Raw genomic sequence first — 14,362 nt, 5'->3', positions numbered from 1 at the left:
TCCACATCTGCCATTCGCTAGTTGTTTCATCACAGGGAATTTACTTAAGTTCTCAAAGACTCAGTTTCCATATCTGGAAAATAGGGAAATAATAGTGATAACCTCAGAGAGTTGCTGTGAAGATAAAATTAGGTAATGAAGGAGCAGTGCTTAGTTTGGTCCTTAGTTATATAGCAGCTCTCATTTTAAGCAAGTCAAGTAATATATTTTTATATAAGTATTTAATTAATTCAGTTATCTCTGTGAATTGTCCATTTTTTTGACCCTATTATTTTATGGTCTATGCAGCCTGGCAGAGATTTTCCCACATACCCATCCTACCTTCTCCCTCCAGCCTCTCCCCATCCCGCCCATGACAGGCTTTGGTAGTGTATCACAGACACATCTTGCTAAACTCAGACTCAGTGTCAGAAGGCTCCCTAACACAGTACTCTGCTCAGCCATTGCCAATCAGAGTTGTATATGTTTATGTTTAAAACATATCCTGGGGCTGTCAAGCATCAATATTTATCAAACCCAATGGGGGCAAAGGAAACCAAGCCCTTTACTTTTACCCTTGACAGACCACTACAAGGGAGTTAAAGAGATGGCGTACATTCCCTTCTCTGAGAATGCTGGACTTGGAGCTGGAAGAAATGATATTTCCAACCCTGATGCTTGGCCTTGGTCTCATCTTGGACAAGCCACTTGATCTCTTGGAATGTCAGTTTCTTCCCCTGTTAAGAGAATAGGTCTTGCCTCCTGGGGGCTGGTGTTATGAGTTGTACTGTTTTCACGCAAAGATTTGATTCTAGTTCCTATTCCCTTGTTACTGTTTTCTAACTGTGGAAGATTTAATAGGGTTAGGGAGACACCTGGTAGCTGGGGTTCTTGCATGAATGTGGCAATGAAGCTCCTCTCTTTGTAACTAGATTCTTCCTCTTCTGGATCCTGTTATTGTGCGTCCTGGCCCCTGTGACCATCTCACAAAAGGGCCCCTCTCTGCTGACCACCTCCTGGTCTTGTGCCAGGTATGAAATCCCCAGGCAGGTGACCTCCCCCAATCTCTGTAGGCTGGTACATGGCTCTCACTGGGGCTAGAGCCATGGAGTAGAGGGTCAGGACTTAGTGTGACTTTTCTCTAGGGGTAGCTCTCTCTGGAGCACAGCTCTTATCTGCCTACCTTTCTTGGAAGGCAAAGAGGCTAAATGGAAAGAACCTGGGCTTTGGAGCCAGGCATACCTTGATTGGGAATTCTGACACACAACTTTGTGGTCTTGGAAAAGTTACCTGACTTTTCTGAGTTCCAATGCCCTGTCTATCAAATGGGAATGACAGTCTTACTCAGTGTGAAGGCAGGGACCATGACTGATTGTTCAGGGCTTTATCTGCAATTTAGTCAATGTTTTATAAGTATTCCTGAAGGACAGAATGGATACTTAAAAAAAAAACATATTTATCGGGCTTCCCTGGTGGCACAGTGGTTAAGAATCCACCTGCCAATGCAGGGGACACGAGTTTGATCCCTGGCCTGGGAAGATCACACATGCCATGGAGCAACTAAGCCCGTGCGCCACAACTACTGAGCCTGCGCTCTAGAGCCCGCGAGTCACGACTACTGAAGCCCGTGCGCCTAGAGCCCATGCTCCCCAACAAGAGAAGCCACTGCAGTGAGAAGCCCATGCACCTCAATGAAGAGTAGCCCCCGCTCACCGCAACTAGAGAATGCCAGTGCGCGGCAACGAAGATCCAACACAGCCAAAAATAAAAACAAATTTCTAAAAAATTTATTTATTTATTTATTTATTTGGATGTGCCGGGTCTTAGTTGTGGCATGTGGGACCTTCGTTGCTATGTGCGGGATCTTCATTGCGGCTTGTGGGATCTTTGGTTGCAGCATGCCAGATCTAGTTCCCTGACCAGAGATGGAACCCGGGCCCCCTGCGTTGGGAGCGCAGACTCTTAGCCACTGGACCACCAGCGAGTCCCCAGAACGAATACTTATAGAACATTTAAATGCTCAGTGGGTGTTAATGTCCTTGTACCATCTTCTTATTCTGCTTCCAGTTCTTGGCCCCCATCGCACTCTGCATGGTAGGACGTTGGTCATTGATTCAATACTGTGCCAGGCATTTAGGCATTAGGAATATAGTAGTTTTTTCATTGGCAGAGAATCTGTGCTTGTGTGGGGATTAGACTGTAGTGGAAGCAAAACGCAGTAAACCCAGTGAATGAAGAACAGAGCATATGAGAAGGTGATAAGTGCTTCCAGGAGGAATTGTGCAGGGAAGGGGGATGAGGCAGAGGGAGAAGGGGAGTCGGGAGCTGCGATCTTAATAAGGTGGTCATGGAACACCTTAATTAGAAGGTGACAGCTAGGTAAGCTGTCACTCGATCTTGGACGGAGTCTCTTTCTCCCCAGTATTCCATTCGGTTTTCCTTGCTTGGGTCTTTGCAAGTGGAAGGCAAGGTGAGGTGAGGCCAAGCATCTGTGAGCAATGCCGAGCTTCACCTTCTACAGAAACTAGGAGGGTGCCTGGAACCTCATTCCAACACCCTCTTCTCTGAAGTCCCTTGTGTGTGGTTTTCCAGCCAGCAGGCTTCCCAAAGGACCTCACCTGGAGGGGGTCCCTGGCAAGCCCCAGAGCTAGTGGCAGAACAGCAGCCAGCCAGCATGCCAGGTAGATTTCCTTGCAGGAAGCAAGGCTCTCCTGTGAACAGCTTTCTCGTTGTGTGTTTGCCCTGGCACCCAGCACCCCAGCTGCATTTATGCTCCCCCAGGTGCCAGGGTTTTCAAAACAAGGGTGGCAGTGTTTTTGGTGCTAGTTTTGGTTACAAAGCAGTGTGTACCTGCCCATGCCACCACTACGACTGTTTGGACCACCCTCCCCATCTTTTTCTGATGGCCTGGAATGTTTGTGACTCAGTTGGGGTTGGGATGCTCATTGCTCTTGAGTTAACTTCCTTTCTCACCATCCTGTCTCACCTGCCTCTCCCCACTGGTCTCCTTTGGAGAATCTTTAAGATTTGTTTCTGGCCAATTTTCTGCCGGGGTGGCGGGGGGGGGGGGGGAACATAAAGCAAACATACCAGGGGCACACTTCATTTAGAATGCTGCTTCTCAGACATTAAGTAGCAGTTGTTTAAATTCTAGAATCTTGTCTTCCCTTGCAGGATTCCATTTCAGTGGGTCTGGAATGGGACCAAGGAATCTGTGTCATATCATCATTATCTTAAAGTCAGTTCCCTAGCTGAACACACTTGGATAAACCCAGATTGAGAGACATAGTTTACCTCCCTAACTAGCTTGTATGTCAAAGCTGAATGAAACCTACTGTTGCAATCCTCCCAGAGGTTAGTCCTGTGTTGAGCTCCCAGGTGGCTCTCAGTACACATGTATTGAAGGTTAGAGGCAATGTGAGGTGAATCCTTTTATAAAGAACCCTTCACAATGTGAAGAGTTGCCCACTAATTGATCTCCATAGTTATGTTTGCAGTCTTAACTGTTGAATTTTTCATAAAGCAGAGGCACGTCTCTGTTCAGGATTTTAATGACAAAACGATAGCCTCCTGAAAAGAAGAACTGAATAGGGGTAATTATTTCTGAAGGCATCTTCCTCCCTGAATGTTGCTTTGATAAAGGTGTCTGAAGTTACACCATTTGTTAGTGCTTCACAGCCGTAGCTGCTTATTGGAATTATCTGGGAACTTGGAAAGTGTGGATGCTTGGGTCCCGCCCGCTGAGGCCCTATTTAATTGGTCTGGGCATCAGGATTTTTTAAAACTTCTCTAGTGGTTCTTACATGTGGCCAGGGCTGCAAACCACTGACCTAGGAAGTGTGGAACCCCCTGGAGAGGGGAGTGGGTGATTCATTTCTTGAGACTTATAGGGAGTCCCCTTGGACTAAAGATAGAAGGTCCCCTGGATTCTGTGATTCAAGACTGCTCTGAAATCTGAATCTGAAATATGTTTCATATAAATAAATATACATACATATATAATGACCCAAACTATATATAATAGTTAATTGTTTTCTACCCCTTTAATAAAAAATTTGTTTCTGATTATAAGGATGGCATGTGCTTATCCAACTGTTGGGTTTATGTAGAAAAGTATAAAAAAGGCTGATAATTTCCCCAAATGCCAGCACATGGAAGAAATAACTGTTACTATATCTGGTGCACATCCTTCCGCTCATTTCTTTCTGGCTAAACACACACGCAGCCAAGATATACAGTTCAGCACCAATGGAATTAGTAATACATACCGGTCTACGTGTTATACCCAGCACATCTTTCGGTAAATCTACATAATAACTTTCCTTAAATGGTTAACTTTCCTTAAATCTACAGAAGCATTTTTATGAGATCTTGCCAAATTCAAGCTCTAATTGCACTTGATAAATGGAACATCTACTTCATTGTCGAAGCTTGCTAGATATTTTTTTAAAATAAAAGGCAAACAGCAGTGTAGGAAAGCCCCTCTGCTGGTCAAGAAGCCCCCGTGTGTCTGAGCCGGCCAGCATTGTGCTGGTGGACCATCGAACATGTCGGGGCAGTTTGTGGGCTGGGAACAGAGGGGCTTAGCAAGCTTGGCCACAACCACTCCTTGTAGTGCTGGTCTCTGTTGAGTCTTAGTTTCCTTCTTTAAGACCTTTAAGAGGTCCTGTCTTCACCTGCCTTCTGAACCCACGCCAAGGGTATAGAAAGCCCACGCCAGTCAGCAAAGAGCTGCCTCCCGAACGTCCAGGAGCTGGACTCACCCATAGGGGGCGTCTCAGTGGTGACCCATTGCTGGCCCATGGGTCTGGATAGTTACTCAGTTATTGAGAGAAGCTGACAATCTGCATTTATATTTGAAACCCCTTGATTTTTAAATGCAGACAACTAATTGTTTAAAAATGAAAGACATTGTAGGGGCCAAGCAGAACACACCTGGGGCTTTTTAGAGTCCTCTGGAAGCCAATCTGAGGGCTCTCTCTACGGAGCCATCTGTGGCACTGGTATGAATTTCAGTCTACTTCATTCAGTTCTAAAAATATTGAGGAATGCATTATTCTGCGTGCCAGTCACTGTTTGAAAGATTGGAAACAAAAAGATGAAAAGTTATGATCCTTGTCTCAGGTGGGGTAATTTATAGTTTAGAGCAGCTGTTCTCAAAATATGGTTTCCCCAGACGTGCATTCTCAGTATCACCTGGAAACTTGTTAGACATGCAAACTCTCGGGCCCCATCCCAGACCCACTGAATCAGAACTTGCATTTTAAAAAACCCTGCAGTTTATTTTAACAAACCTTCCTGGTAACTCTGGTGCCTGCGCGGGGCATTGCCGGTCTCACCACTGAAGCTTGAGAAGCACTGGTGTGCGCGGGGAGTGCGGAGCACGGGCAGAGGTCTGTGGACTGCAGAAGCCGTGCTGGAAGCCAGGGGAGCTTTTCAGAAATGAACGGCTCCTTCTCAATCTTAAAGGATGAGCAGGAGTGAAGCAGTGGGGAGGGGTGTGTAGAGGGGAGGGGGCAAAGGAGCAGTAGCAAAGAGGACAGAGAGTATGTAGGGCGTGTTTGTCCTTTTAGAGTGTGTGGCTGGGCCCTGAAGGAAGCGCTGGGAAGTACAGTGAGCTGAGAAGACTAGGTGGTGCCAGGTTTTCAGTACTAGGTCAGGTTAGCTGGATTGCATCTTGTAGATGTTGGGACATCATGGGAGACCTTGGGGCACTGGGTCTGCATTTAGGAAAATAATGCTGCTAGCAGGGTTCAAATTCCTTCTGGGTAGAGACAACTCTCACTGGCCTAGATCTTGATTCCTGCCTCTCCTGGCGTGACTTGGATCTGGGTCAGCAATTCCCACCCTTGGATAGGGTGGCGGGAGGGGAGGAAAAAGCCTGTGGGTGAGGAAGCAGCCATGGCGGCATGTGAAACTGTGACGGTGTCGCGACCACCCCTCCTTCTTCCCTCAGGGAAAACACGCGCTCTCCAAGCTGAACATTTTAGTGCTTGCTGGTGTTCTCAGCAATGGCGATCGTCTTCATATTCCTACTTTAAAAGCAGCCCGTCAGTTTCTGCAGCAAACATAACCTTGCTCTATTTCTTTCTTTAGAGATCTGTAGTGTCCAAAGAGGAAACGATTTGAACTCAAGGCCAGGAAACTCACGTCAATAGCGAACTAGGTCTTGCTCCGTTCTCCCGCCCTCCCTCTCTGTCTTCCACTCTCCATTTCTGTCTCTCTTTCTTTCCAAAATGCTGGGGTGTGAGAGAGAATGGGAGCAGGATGCAATGTTACCTCCCCCTGCTGGTTGTTTTGTAGAATGTCTTGTTTGTAATACATACAGAGTGCAGACAGTGGGGCAATGCAAATGACCGAAGCACAAAGTAGACTGAGATTAAATTCATTAATTAAAAAAATTATGGTAAATTAAAAATTTTTCACTCCTTTGAAAGGGTGAAAGGAATTTTTTGACTCCTTCCATTCTTTGCAACATGATGTAATACATTTCTGAAGTAGTTATTTCTTTTGTCCTGTACTGCAAATTCTCATAGATGAGAATGATTTTAATGATTACATTGGCAATCTCCTTTATTCTGCATATGTATTGGATGTTCTTTCCTAAACTAAAATGAACAGGTTTTTCCAGTTGATTGCTCTGAATGTTCATTCAAGTTGATCACGAATATCTACAAAACACCCAAGGTTATAGTCATTATGGGCATTAAAAGTGATATTTAAAGGGGATGAAACTTGTGTTTCAATTTAACAATTGATATCTTTTTTATCCATGAAGATGGTGTTCGTAAATATAGGGGATGGTAATTATGACCCTATCAAGATGATAAATTATACAGAGGCTTTTCAGAGGAGGGTGAACGACCCTGCTGAGAAGCGTTAGGGGTACGGTTTTCTAGGGCAGCTCTCCGGACAATTTTCTCGATCCTCCTATTTGTTAGACTCTAAATTTAAATATCCTTCTTAACAATAACCAACCTTACTATCTTCTGAAATCCCTGCCTTGCTTTGCACCATGGACCAAGAAAATCAGACTGATGTCAGGTGCTTGGGGAGCATTTGTGTGCTGAAGGACATCCCGGTGAGAGGAAGCTTAAAGCAGAAGGATGTGCGCTGGCTTTGAAGCCTGGTGTGCACGCCTCTTACTCAGTGCATGCAAGCCAGTTAACTCCTGTAAGCCTAGTAAACTAGGTATTGTTTAGGTCGTCTCCAGCTTAATTCACTTTTCTAATCAGAATGATTAAGGCTCTTGACCTCGTTTAGACATTGAGAGCAGCACTGGAAATATAGAAAGAGAGGGAGTGAAGTTGCTTTTATCCTCTTACAAAGACTCTCAAAAACAGTGTAATAGTGAATCATCCAGAGGATTAGCTGTAGGTTGGGCATATTCTACGGACACATGTGCCTTGCTCTTAATTGTATCTTCTGTTTTTTTTTTCCAGTTGCAAATGAAGCCGGAGATAAGACTGCCAGACCACTTGCCTGCTTCTCCCGTGAGTAAATCTTGTTTCACTCCTTTCCTGGGCTCCTTCAGAGCCTTTTTGCCTGTGTGGTTCACCCTGCCAGGTGTCAGTAAAGCACTGCTAGTAGAAGAGTAATATAGGAAATGTCTTCGGTGGGTTATTACTCCATTTGAGCCCCACCACCAGTGAGTTATTCATTGCTGTTGCCTTTTCAGTCCTTAGAATTGTGGTTTATCAAACCGTGTCCTGGGGCTTTGCTATTCGAAGTGTGGACCTGGGAGCAGCAGAATCGACATTGCCTGGTGGCTTTTTAGAAATGCAGAGCCCCAGGCTCACCCCAGACCTACTGAATCAGGGTCTGGATTTCAACAAATCCCCAGATTCCTGTGCACAGTTGAGTTTGAGAAACACTGCACTGGAGAATCCCCTCAGAGTACCTTGCCGTGGGGTGGGCTTTTTCTGAAGAATGAGTGCAGAAGAGTCTATGAAATGCTTGTAGTTGTCAAGGTCCGTTACATGTGTGGAAGCATCGTCACCTCCCCATGTGGACTTAAGGGCTGGCTCCACTGGCTTTTCCTCAGTTTGGTGATATTTTGAAGCTCAGATGGAATCTGTAACTGGTTCTCCTTTGGCACGGGGATGTTTGTAAGGGCCTAGGAGCTCCCCATCAATTTCACTTGACTCCTTTGTCTCCAGGTCTTCATCCCAATGGGTGAGCAAGGGTCAAAAGCCTCTTGATGTTTTCTGTGCCAGAGTGATCAGCCAGTAATACATTTGCAAGTTAATGCATCCCCTGGGATGAAAACCCAGATCCCAATGAAGGGAGTGGAAATACCAAGGGAGATTGAGTAGGGTTGGGTGGAGATGCTCCCCAAATGGGCTGAGCATCCAGTGGAGAAATAGTGGAACTGTAAATCAAAATAGATGGATTTTTCTTTCCAGCGCTGTCACTACTTTCACTTAAAGGAATTTCACTTATGCTTTCCGAGCCTCAGTTTTCCCATCTCAAAAATAGGAAACTCATACCCATCTTCTCTCTTTTATAAAAAGCTTACCATCTTTTGAAGTGATGGCGTGAGAGTCACTGCATTCACATAGGGCGGACAAAGTCTTGTGTGTGGATTCTGCCAACATAAGTCTTAACATGTAGAGTCTGAAGTATCGTTTCTCTGTTTATAGGGCTTCTTCCAAATTCTGCCTTCTAGCTCTTTTTGGGGAGGGGGCTTCAGAACTTCGGGATTGATTCCTAAAAACGATTTTTATAGAACCGTAATAATATGTGATAATGAAAGAGCATTAAGTGCTCACATTTTAGAAACTGTGTAATAAAACACTTGCTTCTCACAGGCCCCCCTTTTCACTGCCCTCCTACCTGGAATCATTATTTCCAAAATAAGTATTTCATCCCACAGCTCAGTGAGGATGATGAATATGCTTTCAGTCTCTTTATTTCTTCGTCTCCTGAGCAGTAGTCAGGCAAATTAAGAAGCTGGGGTGGTAATCCGACCACGCTGTGCAGGCTGCACCCCCATGGGAGTTTCTGCCGTTTAGAGGCTCATCATGCTTGCCTTGAGTGTTGAAGGGTGCTGCGAGTTCAACACCCTTGAGTGTTGAAGGTGCTGTTGAGGAAGGTGTGGGAAGCATGTCCCAGGCAGAGAGAACACATGGGCACAGAGGAGCCTCGCACATTAGGGAAACTGGCTGGAGAGGCAGCCCGGGGTCAGGCTAAGAGGGGTCTTTGTGCTAGCCCATGGAGTGGACGCTGATTCTGGGGAAGCCTTTGAAGGGTGTCCTACTTGGCCAGCATCTCCCCCTCCTCCTGGAGCTGGAGGTGGCCTCAGGGGACCAGAGCTGTGTGGTGAAGAACTGGACCTCCCAGCCCAGCTCCAGACCCCAGTCAGGGGACGAGCTCCTGGAGCCCCCTGACACTGGGCTCCTGACATTGGGACTGTTGGCCCTGGGGCCGGGACTCCTGCTCGTCCAGATGTCTGGGATGCTGGGAGGCTGCCCTCCAGCACCAGCCCCAGAGAGCCCTCGTCTCTAGAGAGGTCTGTTTTATGTGTATGTCTGTCTCCCATTAGACAGTAGGCTCCTGGAGGCCAACGGACCCCTGGTTGAGCATGTATTGACTGTGCCTGGTGCAGGAACAGCTGCCTGTTGAATGAAGACTGAGTGAACTGCTACCCGGCCTGCAGCTGCCCCCACTCCTCCTTATCCTAACTTCGTGGACAGGGCAGGCTCTCCCACTGCCAGCACACACACTCCCGGATCCCTCTGGATCCAGGCCTCCCTCAGGGGGCTCCCATGTACTAACGTGAGGGTCCTCAGAAGCCACGAGGGACATGGGCTCTGGTGTCAGGCCTGGGTTTGGGTTCTGAGTCCAGGAATTCTGAATTCTGTGTGAACTTGGGCAGGTAACTTAATTACTCTAAGCAGGAATGAGTGCTAAAATGCTTAAAAACATGTGACGTGGTCACCGACCAATCAGGACAGATGTTGGCCCTGGCTGATGTGAAGGAGGGTGCAGGAGGCCCTGATAGGCCAGTCACTGGGTGGGGCGGGGGCAGCTGAGGTGGATATTGGCCCTGATTACTTGAGGTAAATAATAGAAAGCGTAGTGTTTGCACACTGTAAGAGCTCAGTAAGTGTGGGTGATTGTCATTACGTATATTATTACCCTGAGTCATTTTCCTCTCCCCGCCTGCCTCTCTCCCTCCCTCCCCTCCTCCTTTCCTCCCTCCATTCCTCCCTCCCTTCCTTTTACATGTGTTTATTGAAGATTTTTCTCTGCTAGGCCCTGGGGGCACACAGATGAGTAAGTTTGTCTTCCAAGAGCTCACAGTCTAATCAGGGAGTTGGAGAGTTGGACAAGTAAGTGGCCCCAGTGCAGTCTGTGGAGGGAGATGCGAGAGATTGGTACGGGAGCTATATGGGGAGGCCTCACCTGGCCTGCGTTGGGGGTGGGTTCAAGGGAGTCTTCCTGGAGGAGAAAAGGATTAGCTGAGGCTTGGGGAGTGTGTGTGGGTTAACAGGTAGAAAAGGTAGGGGGAAAAAAAAAAAAAGAAGCGACACCACTCTTCAAGGAATAAAGGCCATGTGTAGTGTTCAGACGTGGCCACAGTGTGGCAGGAAAAGCTCAGATTTGGGTGTACATCTCTACTCCAGAAGGCTTAAAAGAGGCTGCATGCAGTGCAATGGACAGAGCACCTTTTGAGAAGGGAGTGCACGGAATTGGAAGAGACTGTCCTGAGGGAGGGGTTGGCCCCAGAGCTTGTGTAGCTGGGCAGCTCCATCCTGGAGTTTTGATTGCTTCCCTAATTGAGGAAGAACAGTTTCTCCCCTGAGATAAGTAATGATTGAAAAGAAAAGAATGGTGTCAAAAGCAGTAAGAAAATGGAGCCTAATTAGTAATGCCTGCAAATTTGGCCTCTTTTGCTTTGGGAGGTAATAATCCAGGTAGTGTTGAAAATAGATTATCCTATAAAAGAGCTGGAGTAGTTTTGGTGGATGGATGATAAAGCAAAGGGAGGTCGCCTAGTATTTTTATGTTGGGTGTATGATTGGGCAGAGATGGGCAGGGGCAGGCGGGGATGTACAGCTAGGGTAGGTGCTGGGTGAGCCTAGTACCTATTACACGGTAATGGCCATTGTGGAGCCCCAAGGCAAATTCAAATCACGTCTGACGGAGCGCTCAAGTCCAGCCAGAGATTTTTTCTAAACTGACTGTCACAGCAAGGAGGGTTTCTCACAAGCATCAAGTTGGGGGTGGATGGGTTACAGAACCAGGATGATGAGAACAAGGATAGGATAAAATGGGTGGGAGTAAAGGCTGAGAAATGCCATGAGCAGTGATGGGCTGTGGCTGTTGGCTGGGTGTTCAACGTTCTCAGGGGTGTGTACTATGAGCTAGAGCCATATAAAGGGCCCAGGACAGGGTAGGAAGCACATATGGAGATTTCCTGGTTTGTCTTTAACAACTGTAACTATTTCCAAAATGTTCAGATCCTCTGTAGAGCTCCAGGTCCCACCTCAGTAGTATTCACAGACCGAGCATCTTCATTTCCTACTTGCTCCCGCAGAAAGTTACCTTCAGCAGTGGCAGCTCTAGGGGCTTAGGGGTAGCAATGCAGCTCAGTGGTCTTCAAAGTGGGGACCCTGGGAACTTGTTAGAGATATGAGTATTTGAGCCCTTTGCCAGATCTGCTGAATCAGAAACTCCTGAGGGTGGGTCTCAGCAATATGTATTTTAACAGACTCTAGTGGTGATTCTGATGCATGCCAGTATTTGAGAACCACTGCTGTAGTTGGAAGGACTATGTTATGGTGGTGGCAGAGATAGAGGTAGAGGTAAAAGGCAGCATGCAGAGCAGTACAATGGTTTTATTTAGTTTATACATTACAGAATAGTACAACTAGCAGTTTTCGATAACTGCTTGTAATATGTAATTGCATACAGACATAAGACAGAGCAAATGTTAATTGTCCTTGTCAAAGAATAGTATATTATTATTATTTTATTTTTATTGGAGGAGTTTGTGGGGGCTGATGGAGGTTATGGGAAAATGATCTAAAGGTCCCTCTAATCCTCCCTTGTGACTGGCACTGCTCTGCATCATCTCTTGAATCTAATCCTCTTTTTTCTAAGATCATCTCCTACCTGGCCCTGACCTTTCCTACTCCACAACAAGGTCATTGTAAGAACTGCTTGGTTGGCCCCTAGCTTCTTGCTTGTAGCTTCAGATCACCCTCCACACAGTAACCTGTACCGTCACGCTCTAGTTTCTGTCATGACATATTTGTGTTTCAGAACACAGGGAGTTACTCCCTAACTTGTGTTCATCCAAGATTTATCTGGCTGACCACAAGGGTCCCACTGCTTGTTCTTACCCCCTTTCTCCATCCCTTTCATCAAATATAGTCGTTATCAGCCATGCAAATCTGCTTGGTTCAGTAAACAGATATATCAACCCATTATCTTAGATTTGAAAAATTTCAAGTTAGACCAGAACTTGCAAATGATCTAGTCCAAACCTCACTACTTCCTGTAAAACTCATCCTCTTTGTGACATCCCTGTTAGGGGGTCATGAGCTCTCTGAAGGAACCCATCCAGTGATGGAAAACTCACCTTGTCTTAGTGAGGGTTGATGGTAACGGTCATAGTGATGGACTGGAATGTTATGTGTTTGGGGAACTGAAACTCACTCTGCTTTTCTTTTTTTGAATGTGTTTGATCAAGTCTTTGAATACGTCCACTATATCACTTGGTCCCCAATATGTTAGTCATTGGTCCACCAGTGGATGGCTGATGATACTATAAGTAGCTTCTAGAAGCTTGTGGACAATATGTAACCCAGATGTTAGCTGGAGGCTCTTAGTCCATTGACATCTAGTTAAATAGGCTCAAATCACTGTTGTGTGCCCTTTGGAGGTTCAGAGCAGACCTCAGTGTTTCCGTGAATATCTGGGATTGACTTAGTGTTCTTCTGGCCCTGATCTCCTACCTCTCTTGATTGTGTTCCTCTGTATGCTTCTGGCTCTTTTCATATCTGCTCTGACATAGACTCAGATGCAGGCCAAAGCCCCTTCCTCTTCTCTTCTTCCCGTGTAACCAGAGGCTATTGGTCAAAGCAAGACCTGACTGAAGATTAGGGAAAGGGAGATCACAATATGCAATTGTGTGCAGACAATTTAAAGTCATAGTTCTCTTCTCAACAGTTCTTTCACCCATCCCACAGCCAGTAATTGTTTTAAAGACCACGCTGCCCATGTAGCTCCTGGCCTACCACCCCTTGATCCTCCTCTATCCACCGTCCTCCATCCTTTACCCTTTATTTCCACTTCTCTCTTAGGAATAAAAATACACTCCTCCCAGTCTCTCGTGCAGAGCTGTATGACCATCATGTTAGTTGCTTTGGTATTTGCTGACACCCTTGCCTTCACCATCTCTCCTTTATTTTCAACTTATTTCTTTTCCTCCAAGAAGGCCAGTTTCTTCCTTAATGGGAATTGTGGTCCAACTTGTTGAGATACTAACAGATATTTAACTCCTTGCCACAAGTGTATAAGCTTACACCATTAAAAAATCTGGTTAGAATATTTTTTGTGTGTGTGTGTGTAATGTGACCCCAGGGAGGCCAGGGAAGACATGGATTGGCTGTTGTATGCCAAGCACCTCCTCCCCTCCCCTCTCAATGTATACTCCTTTCAATAAAGTTAGGATAAAGTTTCTGATTCCAGTAAGAGGTGGACTAAGAAAACCTGAAAATCCTCCAATTTTTATAAGCCTGTAGGAATGCTGAGTAAAATATTTTTTTAAATGCCCTTAAATGCATAGTTAAACTTGCAATATAGAAAGGGAACTCTGCAGGTGGTAGAAATGAAAGAGGAATTTAATATCAGTACAGCAAGCTGTAAACATGCCTGCTGATTCTGCAGCTATGCTGCATGGGGGTGGTGCTGCTAGTTCCATGGGATCTAGTAACACATGTTTTAACATCCACCTGGGGAAAGAAGTTAAGGCCTTGGCCTGTGCAGCCTGGGGAGTTGGATATGAGACTTCTGCCTGAACTTGACTCTTAAAACATATGGCAGATCGTGTTTTCCAAAAATATTTGCAGCTCTATCTCCCATCCCACATGCTCTTCTTGCAGAGTGATGTTGACAAGCCTCCCACTGAGATGTGAAGCCTATGTTCCCTCCCCTTGAATTTTGGTGGCCTGTAACTGTGGCAGAATGTTGCTACGTGACTTGCAAAGTTACATCATCATAAGTGATGCAGCTTCCACCTGGGGCCTGTTGGGATGCTTGTTCTTGGAACACTGTCATCATGCTGTGAGGAAACAGAGAGGCCATATGGTGAGCCCACTGCTGCACCACCCATCCCAAAGTACAGGTTTGTGAGCAAAATAAATGGTTATTG

At 46.0% G+C, this 14,362-nt stretch overlaps 1 protein-coding gene across 2 annotated transcripts in view; it reads left to right on the top strand.

Moving 5' to 3' along the window:
- Positions 1-14,362, top strand: part of PDE1C (phosphodiesterase 1C) — a 600,432-nt gene that overhangs the window by 203,602 nt on the left and 382,468 nt on the right. For both annotated transcript variants that reach the window (XM_073809804.1, XM_073809803.1), the window contains one exon: positions 7,422-7,472. In XM_073809804.1, the coding sequence (XP_073665905.1) occupies positions 7,422-7,472 (51 nt within the window). The remainder of the gene's footprint in view (positions 1-7,421; positions 7,473-14,362) is intronic.

This window comes from Tursiops truncatus, chromosome 9 (genome assembly GCF_011762595.2).
Source record: "Tursiops truncatus isolate mTurTru1 chromosome 9, mTurTru1.mat.Y, whole genome shotgun sequence".
NCBI lineage: Eukaryota > Metazoa > Chordata > Mammalia > Artiodactyla > Delphinidae > Tursiops > Tursiops truncatus.
This window is presented reverse-complemented; position numbering and strand designations above follow the sequence as displayed.